The 17,427-nt window shown below is 45.7% G+C and overlaps 1 protein-coding gene across 1 annotated transcript in view; it reads left to right on the top strand.

The window, feature by feature from the left end:
• KLF7 (KLF transcription factor 7) overlaps nucleotides 1-17,427 on the top strand; it is a 79,207-nt gene that overhangs the window by 28,154 nt on the left and 33,626 nt on the right. The window contains exon 3 of the mRNA XM_083572443.1: nucleotides 15,628-16,237. Within this exon, the coding sequence (XP_083428569.1) occupies nucleotides 15,628-16,237 (610 nt within the window). The remainder of the gene's footprint in view (nucleotides 1-15,627; nucleotides 16,238-17,427) is intronic.

Below are 17,427 nucleotides of genomic sequence, written 5' to 3'. Positions count from 1 at the left end.
AGAGCATATATTGGCGGCGAGGTGAAGAAACAGAGTTGTGCAACCTCTTGCCTGTTACAGTTACTATGGATGCTCTCCTCCTTCCCTGTGGCCTTGTAGATTCTAGCTTCATTTCCTGGAATCTAATTGCCCTGGACCAGCAGTAGATGTTTCTCCCCCTCTGGGGAACGCATCTACCGTTAGAGATTGCTGTACTTCAGCACCCTGGGTCTGATGGCATGCACATGTTTCCTTCCAACTGGTGTTTATCTGCACCGTTTTCCTAAGCCTTTAAACGTGTATTTCTAATAATTAAGGAAACGTTTATGAGGTGGGAGGTTGGCTGGAGAGAGGTAGCCTTGCTTTATGGTCTTGCACTAATAGTGTGTGGCAGAGCTTGTAATGAGAGACCCTCTGGTGAGCAGCTTTGATTCAGCTGTTGAAACTTCAGTGTTTGATTTTATGGGCTTTTATGGGACCAGATGCTCAAAATGCCATAAACTGACACAGCTTCTCAGACTTCAGTGGCCCTTTCTCGTAAATCTGGGTGGTTATTGGGTTTTTTTGTTGTTGTTTTGGGGGGGGGTTGCTTCTGACTAAACAGTTTGGAAGCACCTGCTATGAAAATGGGATGGGGCAAGAAGCTGCATAAAGGCACCAGAGAAAGCTGCTGAACAGCAAAGTCACACAAGATATTGTGTGACAGCAGGCAAGATGCAGGAGACTTTTTTATTTTTAAAAAAGGGGGGTGCAACTATCTCGTCTTGTGTACTATAGGTTGTATTGAGAAAGTGTATCTGTTTTAGTCTCTAATCCCCCAGTATGAGTCAATATTTAAATTGTAGGCAAAATCTTACTGAGAGCGAAATCGTAGTCTCATTGCTACTTATGTTTCAGTGGGGGAATGAAAAAGGCAGGCAGGCAATCAGTAGCTTAGATGAGATGGTTAGATAGTGTTCTCGACACTACCAGCATGAGTTTGACCAAACTGCGGGAGGCAGTGGAAGACAGGAGTGCCTGACGTGCTCTGGTCCAGGGGGTCACAAAAAGTCGGACACGACTAAACGACTAAACAACAACAGTTCAGAATACAGCAGCTGGATTAATAACCAGGACTGGATGCTATGATCATAACACAGTAGTGCTGCACCAATTGGATTTTGAGACAGTGCCTTTTGAACCACCTTGCTTTAATGCCCTTTATGGCTTTGGCATGCCTGAAGTGCCCCTTTCTCCATATGTGGCTACCCATAGAACCCCTGGACGCTTAAGTCCAGTCAAAGGCGACTATGGGGTGCAGCGCTCATCTCCGCTTTCAGGCCAAGGGAGCTGGCATTTGTCCACAGACAGCTTTTCCGGGCCAGCATAACTAAACCACATCTGGTGCACTATGACAGAAGCCACAGCACATGGAAACGCCGTTCACCTTCCCACTGCAGTAGTACCTATTTATCTACTTGCAGTGGTATGCTTTTGAACTGCTAGGTTGGCATTAGCTGGGACAGAGCAACAGGAGCTCACCCCGTTGGGGGATTCAAACCACTGACCTTCTGATTAGCAAGTCCAAGAGGCTCGGTGGTTTAGACCACAGCACCACCCGCATCCCTGGCTAACCATATGTTAAGCTCTTCATAAGGGATCTGCAGGTGCCCCCATTATCCACGCCAGGGACGGGGCCTTCTCAGTGGGGGCACCCAGCTAATGGAATGCCTACTTCATTTTTAACAATGGGAAATGAGTTTTTGAATATGTGTTCAGGGCTCTTAGGCTTAATCTTAGCTCTTCTGGTCACCACTTGGCTTTAAATGATAAAATGGTTACTGTTTCCTGTTAAGTGGGGATCAGCGGGTGGCGCTGTGGGTAAAACCTCAGCGCCTAGGACTTGCCGATCGCATGGTCGGCGGTTTGAAACCCCGCGGCGGGGTGCGCTCCTGTCGCTCAGTCCCAGCACCTGCCAACCTAGCAGTTCGAAAGCACCCCCGGGTGCAAGTAGATAAATAGGGACTGCTTACTAGCGGGAAGGTAAACGGCGTTTCGTGTGCTGCGCTGGCTCGCCAGATGCAGCTTGTCACGCTGGCCACGTGACCCGGAAGTGTCTTCGGACAGCGCTGGCTCCCGGCCTATAGAGTGAGATGAGCGCACAACCCTAGAGTCTGTCAAGACTGGCCCGTACGGGCAGGGGTACCTTTACCTTTTAGTCTGAGTGAATCGTCTGAGGACGTTACTGTGGGAGTGTCTGTTTATGTAAACAGGGATTGTTGCAGCAGAAGAAATATTCTGAATAAGCCACCTTGAAATAACCTTGAGTATGCCAGGTGGTGGGTACAAATTGTCCAAGCTATTAACACTTTTATTTCACGGTTTTTAATTTCTAAAGACTGACCAGGGCAACAGATACAGATTTCTTTGTTTCTTATCATTCTCTCTCCCCACCCCCAGCAGGATATGTGTTTTTCTGGCAGGATTCTTCTCCCTTTGGATATTTCTGCATTTCTCACACTGCTCATAAAGTGCCACCATTTTAAGTGATCCTCTATATTAACTAAGCATCAACTTGCTGATATTGGCTGTTTGGAGTCTTTCCTAGTCTCTGGCTCGTGCTTTCTTATTTGTTCATCCTTGGGTTTCTTTCATATTAACTTCCAGTGTGTCAGGGAAAATGTCTCTGATGAAACAGCTTCTGTAGAGACAATTATTTCTAACCCCCAACCCCTCAGGCAAATTCTTAGCGGTGGGGGGTGGGGTGGAGGTAGAGAGAGATGCACTTTTTTCTCTACCTCTCAGGCTCAGCAAAGCTTATAAAGTGGTTTTCCTCCTTTTCTCTATAATACAGTATTGATTTTAGCTAGGCTTTCAGGCAGTAGGTGTAGTTCTCTTTAGTTTAAATGCTTGTGCAGTTTTAAAATGCATTTTCCATTTACCTTTAAAACAAAGCATGTTGGATTAAAATGCGCAGTCCTTTTATAAGAATTCAGATGTCCAGTGTTGCTCCTCTGTGCATGCTTTCTCTGAGAACTTCCTGCTTTGAATTCCTTTAGAGCTCCTCCGAACATTCGGAAAAAGTGCATAGATGGTACAGTTCTCCCAGCCGCATTCTGAAATGGAACGGTTCTGTGAGGACTGTACCACGTGCTTTCTCTACACTTCCGAACTGGAATTTAGTCAAGCATCAAGGTTAACACATGATTATAACAAGATCTGATTCCGTGCCCTTGAGAAGCTCCTCAAGGAGGCAGTTAGTGAGTGCTTTCTGCTGCTGGAATGTGGATAAACATGCCCTTACGGGAACAGGAGAGGCTTCTTGTTAAGGTGAGCAGAACAACAGTAGCAGAATGGTGTGAGAGAAAATGTTCAAGGTATTTTATTTTAAAAGCTGCTGGTCATGACCTTGCTTGGCAGATTACTCTACCCGAGAAGCTGCGCTAATAACAAAATTGTGGATAAAACTTTTTCATATGACTGTCTGCCTATTGACAGCTTTCTTCAGTCAGGGACAGGACCAACGTTTTTGGTGGCTTTTTTTAGTTTTGAGTATGGGGCAGGACCAACTAAAAACAAAGGGCTTTAATTTCACTACTGCCAAGCCCTTGCGGAAATGGTTGACTTGGCAGTTAAGATGCATTCTGCATGGACCGTGAGAAGCAGTAGCCCTCATGAAAATATATATATTGAGGCAATTTTCACAATGGTTGTCCTGCAGGATATTCTTCAAGGGCCAGTTCAGACATTCAGCTGCAGCTGGACTCCTCTGAAATTAAAACAAACATGTGACTAGCTGATCTGCTCATACACAGAAGCTTGTTTTGTGGCCTAAGAGAGAGGCCATGTTTATAAAGCTTTCCTGCGCAGCTGCTTTGAGCCGATTCTTCCTTATCTCAGATGTGCCCAGGCAAATAATTTTACAAGCCTGGTTTAAGCAGAGGGCGCCAACAAAAGCCATGGGAGACAACTTAAAATTAACGTAATTTTCATCATGCTTGAGATACCTAAAATAATACTGAGGCTTCAAACCTGCAAAGGCCCTGCCTGCTGGTTTCCTTTTAGACTTCATTGGTAGATTAAAGCAGATTTTGTCAATGCCTGTATGGAAGATGCTCTCTGAGACATTGCAAATGGAGGCGCCGTGTTATCTACCTCCATAATTAATGACTCTGTGGCATTTCTCATAAGAGCAAATGTTCATGCTGTTATTCATTGGCATAAGTGTTTTCCTTAGTCAAACTATTAGCTCTGGAAATAAAAAGCAGAGACTGGGGATGGAGAAAGGGGGAAAGAGAGCATTTATTTTATGCATTCAGACTCTAATTTGGGTGGGCGTGTGCAAAGGCATCTGAGTGTTTACCTTTTTTAGTAGGTTGTTATGCTGCTTTTTAATTCAGATATATGTTCAAATCATTCTCCGTTCATTCTAGGTTCATTCGTTCCTCCCCACTGGTTAACTCAGTGGAAATACCATCAGATCTCTCCATGGAATTGTTTCTTGTATTTGCTTTACTACTTGTAGAGTCCAGTAGGTAGGAACTGTAGACTGAGAATGGTGGAAACTCTTGGCTTGGTCCTCCACCGTTCCTTGTTGCAGGATCATCTGGGCTTGACACTGGAAGGATCAAAAATGGTGTTGTATCGAGCCTTCATTGTGGTATTTTGAAGTCTGCAGAGGTGGGGCATGAGAGAGGTCTTGAGAAATGGAAAAGGATTGAAAAGCAGGAGATCTGGGTTGATTGTGAGCACCAGCAGCTTCTGAATCTTCCTACTGATGTTGGGGATCTGAAACATGTTTCCTTTCCCTGTCCTGACAAGGTTAACATGGCTGGCTATGACTGAAGTATTGGCACATACCGGTTCCTCAAAAGACACATTGAGTGAATTTAGAGTACACATTTTGCAGCTGTCCAAGGTGCTCAACTGCCTGAATGTGAAGGAAAACAGCTTCACAGCTCCATTCATATACAGTCGTACCTTGGAAGTCAAACAGCCTAGTTCTCGGAACGTTTTGGCTCCCGAATGATCGAAACCCAGAAGTGAGTGTTCCAGTTTTCGAACGTTCTTTTGGAAGCCGAACGTCCAACGGGGTTTCCGTGGCTTCCGATTGGCTGCAGGAACTCCCTGCAGCCAATCAGAAGCCGCACTTCAGTTTTCGAACTTTTGGAAGTCAAATAGACTTCCAGAACAGATTCCGTTCAATTTCCAAGGTACGACTGTATAATATAGATACTTTTCTTTTGTTCCTTAGTAATGTTAAGAATGATTACATGCAATAGAAGAATGTGCTGTAATTGGCACAATTCTAGTGAAATGCACAGACGTATTTGATTGGAATGTGGTGAATCCAATACAGCTTTCCCCAGCACTGGGACGCCAAATATCCCCAGCTTGCATGGCCAGTGATGATGGGAGATGTAGTTGAATAACCTATGGGAATCCAAGTCTGGGGAAATTGCGTGAAGGGGCTGCTATGCTAGTACCTGGGAATGTTTTTTTTCTTTGCAGAAGACCTTGCTAGCAAAAGGATATCTAGAGGCAGGGCCAGGCAGCCTGCCCGATCCTGGCAGTGTGGGCTAGGAGCACAGCCCTGCTCCTCAGTACTCCTCTGTGTACCTGTGCACAAACAGCTGCTTTTACAGAAGCTTCCATGCAACCAGAAATACCCAGTTACGTTGGCATCCAGGCACTGAGGAAGTCCATGCACAAACAATGGTTTCTGCTGCCTGTCGGTCAGTCTCTCCCTTTCCCTCTCTCCCCTTGCAGATGGCCACACTGACACATGGGTACTCCTAGATCAGGGCCAGGAGCTGTGCCCTTAGGGCAGAGCTTTCCAGACCATGTCGCGACATGTTAGTGTGTCGGCTGCAGTGTGTAGGTGTGTCATGCAAACACTCCCTCCACTCCTCCCGGGGCTGGAAAGGGGTTAGTTTAACCTCCGGTTTGCTAGTAAAACTGAATTACTGCGTCACAAAATGATGCATGTCTAAATAGTGTGTCATCAACATGAGTGCCTGGAGGTGGTTGGAGGATGGATGGCGGCTAACAGATTGAGGTTGAATCCTGACAAGACAGAAGTACTGTTTTTGGGGGGCAGGGGGCAGGTGGGTGTGGGGGACTCCCTGGTCCTGAATGGGGTAACTGTGCCCCTGAAGGACCAGGTGCGCAGCCTGGGAGTCATTCTGGACTCACAGCTGTCCATGGAGGCGCAGGTTAATTCTGTGTCCAGGGCGGCTATCTACCAGCTCCACCTGGTATTCAGGCTAAGACCCTATCTGCCCGCAGACTGTCTTGCCAGAGTGGTGCATGCTCTAGTTATCTCCTGCTTGGACTACTGCACTGCGCTCTGTGTGGGGCTACCTTTGAAGGTGACCTGGAAATTGCAATTAATCCAGAATGCAGCAGCTAGACTGGTGACTGGGAGTGCCCGCTGGGACCACATAACACCGGTCCTGAGAGATCTGCATTGGCTCCCAGTACGTTTCCGAGCACAATTCAAAGTGTTGGTGCTGACCTTTAAAGCCCTAAACGGCCTTGGTCCTGTATACCTGAAGGAGCGTCTCCACCCCCATTGTTCAGCCCGGACACTGAGATCCAGCGCCGAGGGCCTTCTGGTGGTTCCCTCATTGTGAGAAGCGAGGTTACAGGGAACCAGACAGAGGGCCTTCTTGGTAGTAGCGCCCACCCTGTGGAACACCCTCCCTTCAGATGTGAAGGAAATAAGCAGTTATCCTATCTTTAAAAGACATCTGAAGGCAACCCTGTTTAGGGAAGTTTTTAATATTTAATGCTGTACTGTTTTTAACATTTGATTGGGAGCTGCCCAGAGTGGCTGGGGAGACTCAGCCAGATGGGCAGGGTATAAATAATAAATTATTATTATTATTATTATTATTATTATTATTATTATTAAGCTCTGTCTTAGGGCATCCCTGCCCTTCCTGCCCCTAACACATGACTTTGAGGTTCAGGCATGTCATTTGAATGGGGTGTGCAGCTGGAGAGCATACAGTCCATTGGGCATCCTCTGCAGTATGTAGGAGTTTCATGGGAATGGTTGGGGATTTCTCATGAAATGAACTGAGGATTTCCCACCCAACCAACTGATGAATCAAGTTTTCCCTGTAGAAAGTTTTATTCATTCTTATGCAGCATCCAAAACGTGTTGACATTGGAAACTGTGTCTACAGTATAACATGGGCCTTTCACGTAACAGATCTGGGGCACTTTTGCCCATTGCAAATCACAAATGTGTTTCCTGTGTGTACACTCTATTGCACATCGTAAAGCATGAGCAAACAGGTCACCCACTTTTACAAGGCCAAATCTGCATAACAGGATTTCAACAGGTGCCGTCATGAACAAGGATCCAGCCACGTACAGTTGTGTCCTTCTCTCTCTCCCCCCCCCCCCCATTTTCTTTTTGTCACTTTACTGAGATATTTAGGTGTGGCCAAAGCCCAGTCATTTATAATTTCACAGTTTTCAGGATGCTGATGCGAAAGTAAGCAATCATTTTAACAGAGCCGTATACTCAGCCTTTTAGATTTCTGCGTAGAGGTTTTTTTAACTTTGTACTTCTGCTAAGAGTTCAGCACTTTACTGTATCACTGTGGACATAATTGGAGAATGTGCATGATGTGAAGAAGAATTTGAATTAGCAATCACTAATAGTTTAAACTATCTGACCTTGATGCCTCCCTAAGGAATCACATTTGGCCACAGAAAAACATTGCTTAGTTTCCTTGACCTCATCTGCTAACTTTTGTTTTCATCTCACCTTCTTCCTGTCTGCATATTCTCTTTGTCTTTTGAAGTTTTGATCTTTCAGTTTTCCCTGAAACATTCCCAATTTAGGGATATGTGTGTGTCGTATATGCTTCTTAAAGGAATTCAGTGCTTTTTTTAATTGCTTCCGTACTCCCAAACCTTAGGGAATCGTGTTTTTCAGACATTCTCTTGTAACCTCAAGAGCTAGAATGTAACTTTTTTTTATTTTAATGAAAGCTGAGGTTCTTTTCTAATTGCCTGCCTGGTGCCTGGGGCATTAATAAAAACAGCAGATATTGCAATAGAAGTGATAATATTGCAGCACTGATTCCTAGGGCTTTGTATTATGCTTCTTAGTGCTCATGTGGTCTCTGCCTTCAACATCCACAAGAGTAAGGCAAATCTCTCATTGGCTTCCTAAAAGCTGCAATTGAAAGTTATCACCCGGGATTTTTGCAGTGATTGCTGTGATAGTCACATGAAGCACATGGCTGTCTGGCTTTCCTTTAAACATCTTGCCCTGGTGTGTTTCACTTGAAGGCCAGTGAAGAGCACCGATAACCGCTTGAAAATGGGATATAAAACACACACGATTGGTTTGCACCATTTAAATTTCTTTAACTATAATAATTTAATAATAATAATAATTTATTATTTATATCCCGCCCATCTGGCTGGGTTTCCCTAGCAACTCTGGACGGCTCCCAACAGAATATTAAAAACACGATAAAACATCAAACAGCAAAATTTTCCCTAAACAGCTTGCTAAAAACATTAGGGGCCAGATTCTATGAAGTAGTTCCAGCTAAGGTCTCCCACTAGTGGAATGGGACTTGCCACCCTCCTTGCTTTTTTTCTGGGGGGGATGCAGGGGGACACGTAAAGGTAAAGGGATCCCTGACCATTAGGTCCAGTCGTGGCCGACTCTGGGGTTGCGGCGCTCATCTCGCTTTACTGGCCGAGAGAGCCAGTGTACAGCTTCCGGGTCATGTGGCCAGCATGACTAAGCCACTTCTGGCGAACCAGAGCAGCACATGGAAATGCCGTTTACCTTCCCGCCGGAGCACTACCTATTTATCTACTTGCACTTGGATATGCTTTTGAACTGCTAGGTGGGCAGGAGCAGGGACCGAGCAACGGGAGCTCACCCCGTCGCAGGGATTCGAACTGCCGACCTTCTGATTGGCAAGTCCTAGGCTCTGTGGTTTAACCCACAGTGCCACCCACGTCCCAGGGGGACGCATACCCCTAAATATTTCGTGAATCTAAGTTTGGCCTCATTGAGGGGCAGTATTTCAATATGAGGAGGAAAATGAGAGTACCCCTAAACATGCAGGGGGAGGAGAGGAGAAGTTGTTCTGTTAGACAAGCAGAAATCCTTGCTCAGCTATAACGTTTGTTTTAGTGCAATACCTCGGGATAAATGTGCTTCAAGTTAAGTATTTTCAGGTTGTGCTCCATGGCGACCCGGAAGTAACGGAGTGCATTACTTCCGGGTTTTGCCGCATGCGCATGCACAGACGGTCAAAATGATGTCACGTGCATGCGCGGAAGCAGCGAAATGCGACCTGTGCACGCGCAGACGTGGGTTGCGTTCGCTTCAGGATGTGAACGGGACTCTGGAACGGATCCCATTCGCATCCCGAGCTCCCACTGTACTAAATTCCTTGCTAGGTGTGTACCCAAGATGTGCCAAGCATGCTGCAAAAATGGATGAATGTGGAATGGGTGGGTGTGACCAGCATCTGTTTCCAGACATCATGTGTATAATACTAATAGACTTACAAGGAGATGCTTGTGGATCCCTATAAATGGTACTCTTCAAGGCAGGCCTAAGTTTATAGCTGCTTATATGTGTCTGGGCTACCTGTGTTTCTTCCTTTGGTTTGGGCTCCATAAGAAAGATTTCAGAGAGTGCTTTTATTGTTGCAGGTTTTAAGCAGCAGTTTGAGGCCTGATGTGAAACTGACCCCCCCCCCCCACAAAGGCCAATGTGTTACCATCTTTGGGTTGCTTCTTTGCATGAGGCCATGAAAAGCTCCTGCTGTTGCTCTTAACCATGAATCTTCCTCCCCTCCCCCTGTAATAGGAAACTCAGGTGGTTGACTGGAGATAAAAATGATTGGCAATACTGAATTGGGCTGCTGGGAAATGAGAGAGGAAGCATAAGAATGCTCGGATGAACATTGAGCTATGCAGAAGTTAAAACAGCAACACATTTTTTAAAACCTGAAGGGGCAACCCTTGCAAAGAAAATCCCAGTGCAGATTAAGCAGGCTGAGTCCATGAAATGTCAGCTCACATCAACCCTGCCCATTGGCAGTCTGGCTGGGGCACTGAAGTTCAACACCTTGGGAGAACCACCAGTTCCCCACCCCTGTCTTAGACTTCACCCCTATCGATCACACTCCACCCCCTGCTCTATGAAGTTCCACCCCAGCCATCTCAGGATCTGAGCCTCAGAAGACCTGGCCTACGTACTGGGGGGGAGTGGAGGCAGGAGAAGCTAGGGCTGGTAAGGATCTTCCTCAAAGATACTGAGCTTTAACTTCTGGGAAGAGGGGGAATTGGGCAAGGGTTCTAACCCATGCCCCAGAATGGTAGTTCCCACAGAGAGATAGGATCTCTACCCACCCCCCGCAAGCTGGAACAATCAGGCGCCAACTTCTCATTTCTCTTTAAGGAACCGCATTCTTCTTCAAACCCTGTCCATCACGTCATGCAGTGACTCTGGCAACGAATAACATCTATCAACTTCTCTTTATCTTGTAGCAGCTGTGCCACGTCATTTATCTTTAGGTGTCTTTTGTTCGGTATCAATCTTCACAGTACAAATCTGTCTCCTCTTTTAGCTTGCTGCGTGCAAGTGTAAAGTGGAGCTATGGTTTGGTTTTTTACTAGAGGCTGTAGGTGTTCCTTCCCCACCATCTAACGGGTCTTTGGTATGATGCACCAGTGATACAGTGGTACCTCAGGTTACAGATGCTTCGGGTTACAGATTCCGCTAACCCAGAAATAGTACCTCAGGTTAAGAACTTTGCTTCAAGATGAGAACAGAAATCGCATGGCGGCAGCGGGAGACCCCATTAGCTAAAGTGGTTCCTCAAGTTAAGAACAGTTTCAGGTTAATCCAGAACGAATTAAGTTCTTAACCCAAGGTACCACTGTATTTGCTAGGAAAAAGCCAAGGCTCAAGTTGAATTTAGCGTACAGTGGAAATAGTACCTGTTCTTAATCTGAGGTACCACTTTAGTTAATGGGGCCTCCTGCTGCCGCCGCGCCGCTATGCGATCTCTGTTCTCATCCTGAAGCAAAGTTCTTAACCCGAGGTACTATTTCTGGGTTAGCGGAGTATGTAACCTGAAGCGTCTGTAACCCGAGGTACTACTGTATTTTTAAGTAAGGCTTTTATTTTGAAGTACTGAGCTGCAAAAGCTTCTCCAAAAATATGGCTAATCTCTTAACTATCTTTGGTGTTGCTGCTGCCAGCAGTTCCAAGTAGATTGCAGAAATTGGTGTAATAGAGATCTACAAGAAAATTGACAGAGAACTTTGTGCCATTCCAGGTTACTTTGTGCAGATCACTGGCATACATTAGCACTTTTGAAAAAATTCCAGACACAGTGAATATCTGTCGGGCAAAACTTATCCTTGTATTCCATCACCAGGACTTCTCTGTTTTCTGAGCACTGCTATGTTGGTTCTAGTATCTAGCACGGAATATACATTTCCTGAGAATATCAGCAGCTTCCCTACTCATAACAGGCTTATAGCTTGGGTGGTTATGGAGGAAATATGGCCTGTAACACTAGCAAGTTTCCCAGGAAAATGGGATTTGGAAAATTTTCCTATACAAATTAGGATACTTTGCATTGGAAAACTTTCTGGGGCCCAAGAGTGCTCTAATTTGCTGTGTTCAGTTTACATGTATTTAGCAAGCAGAGCTAGAATGTTGAAGCTTGTCTAATGTTATAGTTGCAGTTGGCATGCACTCATTGTGACTAATGAATTTACGAAATAACATTTTCCACGAAGAAACAGATAAAGCACGTTTTACAAGTAATGTTTTCTGGGGGGGAAATAATCACCCCAAAAGGTGGGCCTCTTGAATAGCGCAGTGAAATGCAACAGGCATAGCCAAGTGGGTACAAGTAGAATTGGACAGATGAGTCTTAATGCATTTCTGAATGTTTTGTGCAATGAAAGTTTCTACAGCAGAATAGAAAGTTTCTAGTGCAGAATATGGCAGCAAGGCTACTCAAGGAGGTGACTAACACTTGTTCTGAAAGAGCTTCACTAGCTGCCAGTATGCTGGTGGATCTCGTGTGTGTGAGTGATTTTTTTTTAAAACTGATAATAGCATGAAGCAATGTAAACACCAAATAATGAGCAGCAATCACCAGGAATAAAGCAAAATACAGTCATTTTACACACACACTGCAGAAAATAATAGCAGCATGTTAAATTAAATCACCAAGCCAAAAAGATGCATGAGTCCCACAGGGTCTGGGTAAGATGGAGCGTCAGGTTTAAGGTCTTCCACCTAGCAGTTCAAAAGCACCTCAAAGTGCAAGTAGATAAATAGGTACCGCTCCAGCGGGAAGGGAAACAGCGTTTCCGTGTGCTGCTTAGTCATTCTGGCCACATGACCTGGAAGCTGTCTGCGGACAAACTCCGGCTCCCTCGGCCTATAGAGCGAGATGAGCGTGCAACCCCAGAGTCGTTCGCGACTGGACTTAACTGTCAGGGGTCCTTTTACCTTTACCTATTAGCATATTTGTGACTCTGAACAACTTGGGACCGGATTACCTTCAGGGAGGCCTTACATTTTTTTATACACCTGTGTGGTCACTTCTGCCCTTGCAAGAGGCCCTCTTAGTAGTTCTGTTTTCTCCCGAAGTTCACCTTACGTCTACTAAGAGCAGGGTCTTTCGTGTGGTAGCACCTGCCTTTGAGAATGTGCTTCCAATGAACAGCAGACCAGGCACTTTCCATCCTGGCATTTACGCTCACCTGTTCACTCAAAGCTTTCCCTGCGGGGCGATCCATCTATGTTGATACAGTAATTTGATATTCCAATTTGCAATGTATTTTGAATTTGTTTTATGGATGCAATTTTTACTGTTTTATGGTGTTCACCACCATGGTGGTTTTCGTAAGGTTGACGGTAATTTTTGCAAACAGATAAATAATACAATAACAGCACCTCCTTCTCATGCTCCATTTGGGGGCCAGGGTGGCGATGTTATGCCAACAAATTTGTTTTATAACATAAGCTTGGCAGCCGGAGATCTTGTTTTTGTGTGTGTTTTTTTACTTGTGATGTCGGACTGAGAAGGAAGAAGGTTATGTAAGGTATTTGATGTTTTCCGGAGCAGCAAAATTGCATGTGAAGAAAGAATCTCTGTAATGCATGAAAAAGCGTCAACTTGTAGCAGAGAGCAGGCAGATGAGAATTGGGGTTCAAAGGAGGACGGCCCTTCCTCATTTTGTTTTGCAGATATTTTATCTGTAGTTCTTCTCTAATGGCACAGACAAAGTGTTAAAGACAGAATAATTCTGTGAACTGGAAGGCTAAAGATAACAATGCATATTTGGCTTCATATAATTAATTTGCAGATGACCCGTGGGAATGTGGCAGGCAGGTTGTGCTGCTTTCACAACAGCCTTGCAGCACAATCCCACACAGGTTTACTCAGAATTTTGTCTTGCTGTGTTCAGCAGGTTTCAGTCACTAGTTAAGTGTGCAGCCTAATTCAATAGCAGCTTCTCCCCAACGGTGGGCAAGCCACAGGCAGCACCTGGGGAAAAATACTGATATCTGAACTTCGAAATCATAGCAATCAAAATGCAACAAATTGTTTCTTTCGTTCCCACCTCCACTTGATTAGCATTGTGCTTTAAAACGTAAGCAACCTCTTAAAAACTTTTTTTAAAAAATGGATACTTTCTGTATCCTGAAAATAGACCCATATATCGCTCGGCCTCATCAGAACCTTGTCTAGCCATGGAGTGTGTTGGGGTTTTGTTCCTGTTGTTGAAAGCTGTATCTTTTTCACTTTGTCTCCTTCTTTTTCCCTCTCTGCCCGTCCAACCTTTTGAGTTCTCTCCCCCTCACCACCACCCCATTTTTTATTTTTTAAGGGAGATGGCCTTGAGGAGGTGGTTTTGTGTTTCAGAGGCAGAAGGCGAGGCTTGACCAGCTGGTATCTTGAACTGACACAGGTGCAAAGACCACAGGGGGTGGGATGCAAGAATAATTATAGGTTTCTGAAGCATCAGGCGTTGCCTCAAAGGGGGCTTGCGGAGAACTGTTCTTTATGGAAAATTAATGACAAGGCTCGAAGTCTGTCAGGACCGCTATGGTTGTCATAAGAGGAGTAATGCCTTAAAGGGACAGCTCCCCCCCCCCCCTTGCCCTCTCCACAGGAAGTTCGGAGACCAAACCCAGCACTTTAATGTCCTAGGCAGTGGAGAATTCATATGACTGGCGTTAGATATAGCAGCCTCCACGCTTGCTAACCTGGGGATTACCTGCTCTTAAGAGTTTTCTGTGCAGCAGAGAGTAAACCGAGGCCAGGAAGAGAGGGGGGGGCAAATATTTCAGCCCTGTGATAGAAAGAAGGAACATCCCAATACAGTAAGCCCTCAATTTACACAGAGGCAACGTATTAAGGACAGTGCCTAAAGCCAAAATCAAGTGTAGTCAAACCATATTGAGTGCAATGGCGGATGGGATTGTTAAAGACTTTTTCTCCTGCGCTCAGTCCCCCTTTTTAAATTTTGTTTTGTTTTGTTTGTTTGCCAGGCATGTAAAGCTGAATGCACACATGTTAAATGTGCACCAGTTGCATAGAATAATTACTGAATTCTACCTTGCGGGGGGGGGGGGGCAGGGAGTGGACCTTACACTGCTTTGTATGTTATAGCAACTCCTGTTCTCTGGGTGTTTTTCCTTGACTACTCAGCATTGCGTGGAAAGGCTAAAATGTAAAAGGCTGGCCTATATAAATGGGCTGTTACAGCACTTTTGATACCCCACTTTTCTGTCCCGATGGCCTGGCATTTACACCAACAGCCAGCGGTTCTGAGCAGAGCCTCAAGGAGCTTTCCCCGCTAGTTCCTCTTGCCCTGCTGGAAGGAGCTATGAACCACTGGGCAGTAAGCAATTTGGTTTGCACTGCAGAGGAGCACTTCCTGTGCCTTCCAGCCCACAAAACCCAAAGCTTCCCCTGTTTGGTACAGAGGTATTTGTGCCAGGCCCCCAGAGAAGATGCAACTGCAGCCTGCGAATAGTCTGCTTGTGTGCTAAGCAAACATTTCAGGTGGATGGGGAGGGGAAGGAATTTGACTGATTGTGGAGCAGCCTCCTAACGTTTGGGGGTTGGTTCACAAGTGGTTGCTCCTGGGGTTGCTAGGCAACTGGAAAGGGCCTCTGCTGTCCTCCGTCTTCCTCCGAGAATGGAGAAGTGGCACTTTTGGCTGCTATTCTGTAAGGAAATTCATAGAATTGTGGAATTGGAAGCGATCTTGAGGGTCATCTCGTCCAACTCTCTGCAATGCAGGAATCTCTTATCCAACATGGGTCTTTGAACCAACCACCCTGAAACGAAAAGTCTCGTCCTATACCAACTGCACAGCAGATAATGTATTTCTCCTTTCTTTTCTTATGACTGTTTTGGCCTATCCATATGTTTCCGCCAATTAGGGAAGGGATGGGGCAGCTGTGGCCCTCCAGATATTGCTGAGCTACACTTCCCATCATTCCCATTGGCCTTGCCAATGATGGGAATTGGCGGGCCATGCGTTCCCTACCCCTGTGTCTGTCTTCTGTTTCTCGGCAGTGGCAACTGTTGGATTGGGTGATCTAATGATGTCTTCCTTCTCTGTCTGCAGACATGCCTTGAGCTGGAACGCTACCTTCAGACGGAGCCCAGGAAGATATCGGAGAGCTTTGGTGATGATTTGGACTGTTTCCTCCACACTGCCTCCGCTCAAGACACAGAAGACACCATCCAGCAGCTGGATCCCCTCTTGTTACCTGTAGACATGAGTCCTTGCGACAAGAATTCCAACATGGACGTTATCGTCTCGCGGGACAAACTCTTGTCCGAGACTTGCCTCAGCTTGCAGCCTACCAGCTCCTCCACAGAGGGCTATACTGCCGTTAACCAGGCCCAACTCAACGCAGTGACCTCACTAACACCTCCCTCCTCCCCTGAGCTCAGTCGCCATCTTGTAAAAACCTCACAGACTGTCTCCGCGGTGGATGGCACAGTTACGCTGAAGTTAGTTGCAAAGAAGAGCGCCCTCAGCTCTATAAAAGTCGGTGTGGTAGCACCGGCTAGCACAACAAAGTGTGCGCTCAGTGACAGCGAGCAAGGAGGGACAGGGGCAGATGCTTTGCCGGAAAACAAGAAGAGGGTTCATCGCTGTCAGTTTAATGGGTGCCGGAAGGTTTATACAAAGAGCTCACACTTAAAAGCGCACCAGAGGACTCACACAGGTACTTACGTTGGATGCTTGGGTCTTGTGCTTGCTTGCTTGCTTGTTTGTTTGTTAAGTTCAGAGTTGAAGTCCCTAGATGAGAGTTGTCTATTGGAAGATGGTTTGGAGCAATGTGTTCCATGCGTTTCTGAAGTGGGGGTGGGGGTGGGGGTGGGAATTTGTTATCTGAGGATGACCTTGCTCGTGTGGAAGACCCCTGAAAGGGTCTCAGGTTTCCCTGTATTTGGTACATGTTTCAGAATTCCCCAAAAACACTGGAGATGCAAAGCCTGTGTTCACATGTAATGATAAGCCACATCTTCTGGTTTACTGTGAGCAAGCGGCATTTGCAAGACATGATCCTCAAGCGAACAAAGCAACCAGGGCTTCAACCAAGACCCTGAGTTTTTAGGTAGTGGAAAGCCAAGGTTTACTGGTTTGTTCACCCCACTCATGCCAGGGGAGGAGCAAAGTGAGAGCATGTTGGGAGCACATTGTTTGTGAAATCTGGATTTCTGTTACATGCAAACACGGCCAATGGGGTGCACAGGTCATCGGATGTGAAAAGCTTTTTGCTATTTGTTTGAAGCATCTAGCTTTGCATATCTTGGTCACAGAAAGCACCTCCAAGTATAGCATATATTCTCTCCGTGAATGATGCGGATTAATGTAGCAGGATTAATGCACTGTCAATGCTGTTAGCTCAAGGGGGTGAGTGAATTGGCTTTATTTCACACCTGGTTTATGAGTCTGGCAGTTCTTTGATGGAATGAGTTGAGGACAGAAGAGTGGGCTGGATTCTAATCAGTTTAGCTTTGTAATGGTCGCATGCATTTCAAGCGGTGAAGTCTGTGAACTAATAGGATTCTGTAAAAAACCTTGAGGGAAACGGCTTTAGTCCTATTGTCAAAAGAAATGTAAACTTTGAAAGACCTGCACCCTGGTTCCCATCCCACAAACAGTTGACATCTGGACAGCAGACTCAGCAAACACACAGGTGCTGAGACATACTGTATTTCTGTTTAAACTGTAGTGATTATTTATAAAGGTGCATATATGTTCTTAGGCTGGTAGTTGAAATGACACTTCTCAGTGTGCTTAGAAATGTCACTTGTGCCAGGATCAAGGAATTTTTCTGGGCGGTGGTGTTTCTACAACTTTGAGCTGGGGCTTCCTCTCAGTATCTTAAGAGTACTTAAAAAAAGAGTT

This window comes from Podarcis filfolensis (genome assembly GCF_964270895.1).
Source record: "Podarcis filfolensis genome assembly, chromosome: 1".
Lineage (NCBI taxonomy): Eukaryota > Metazoa > Chordata > Lepidosauria > Squamata > Lacertidae > Podarcis > Podarcis filfolensis.
The sequence above is the reverse complement of the archived record's forward strand: the minus strand, read 5'-3'. Positions and strand labels throughout refer to the sequence as shown.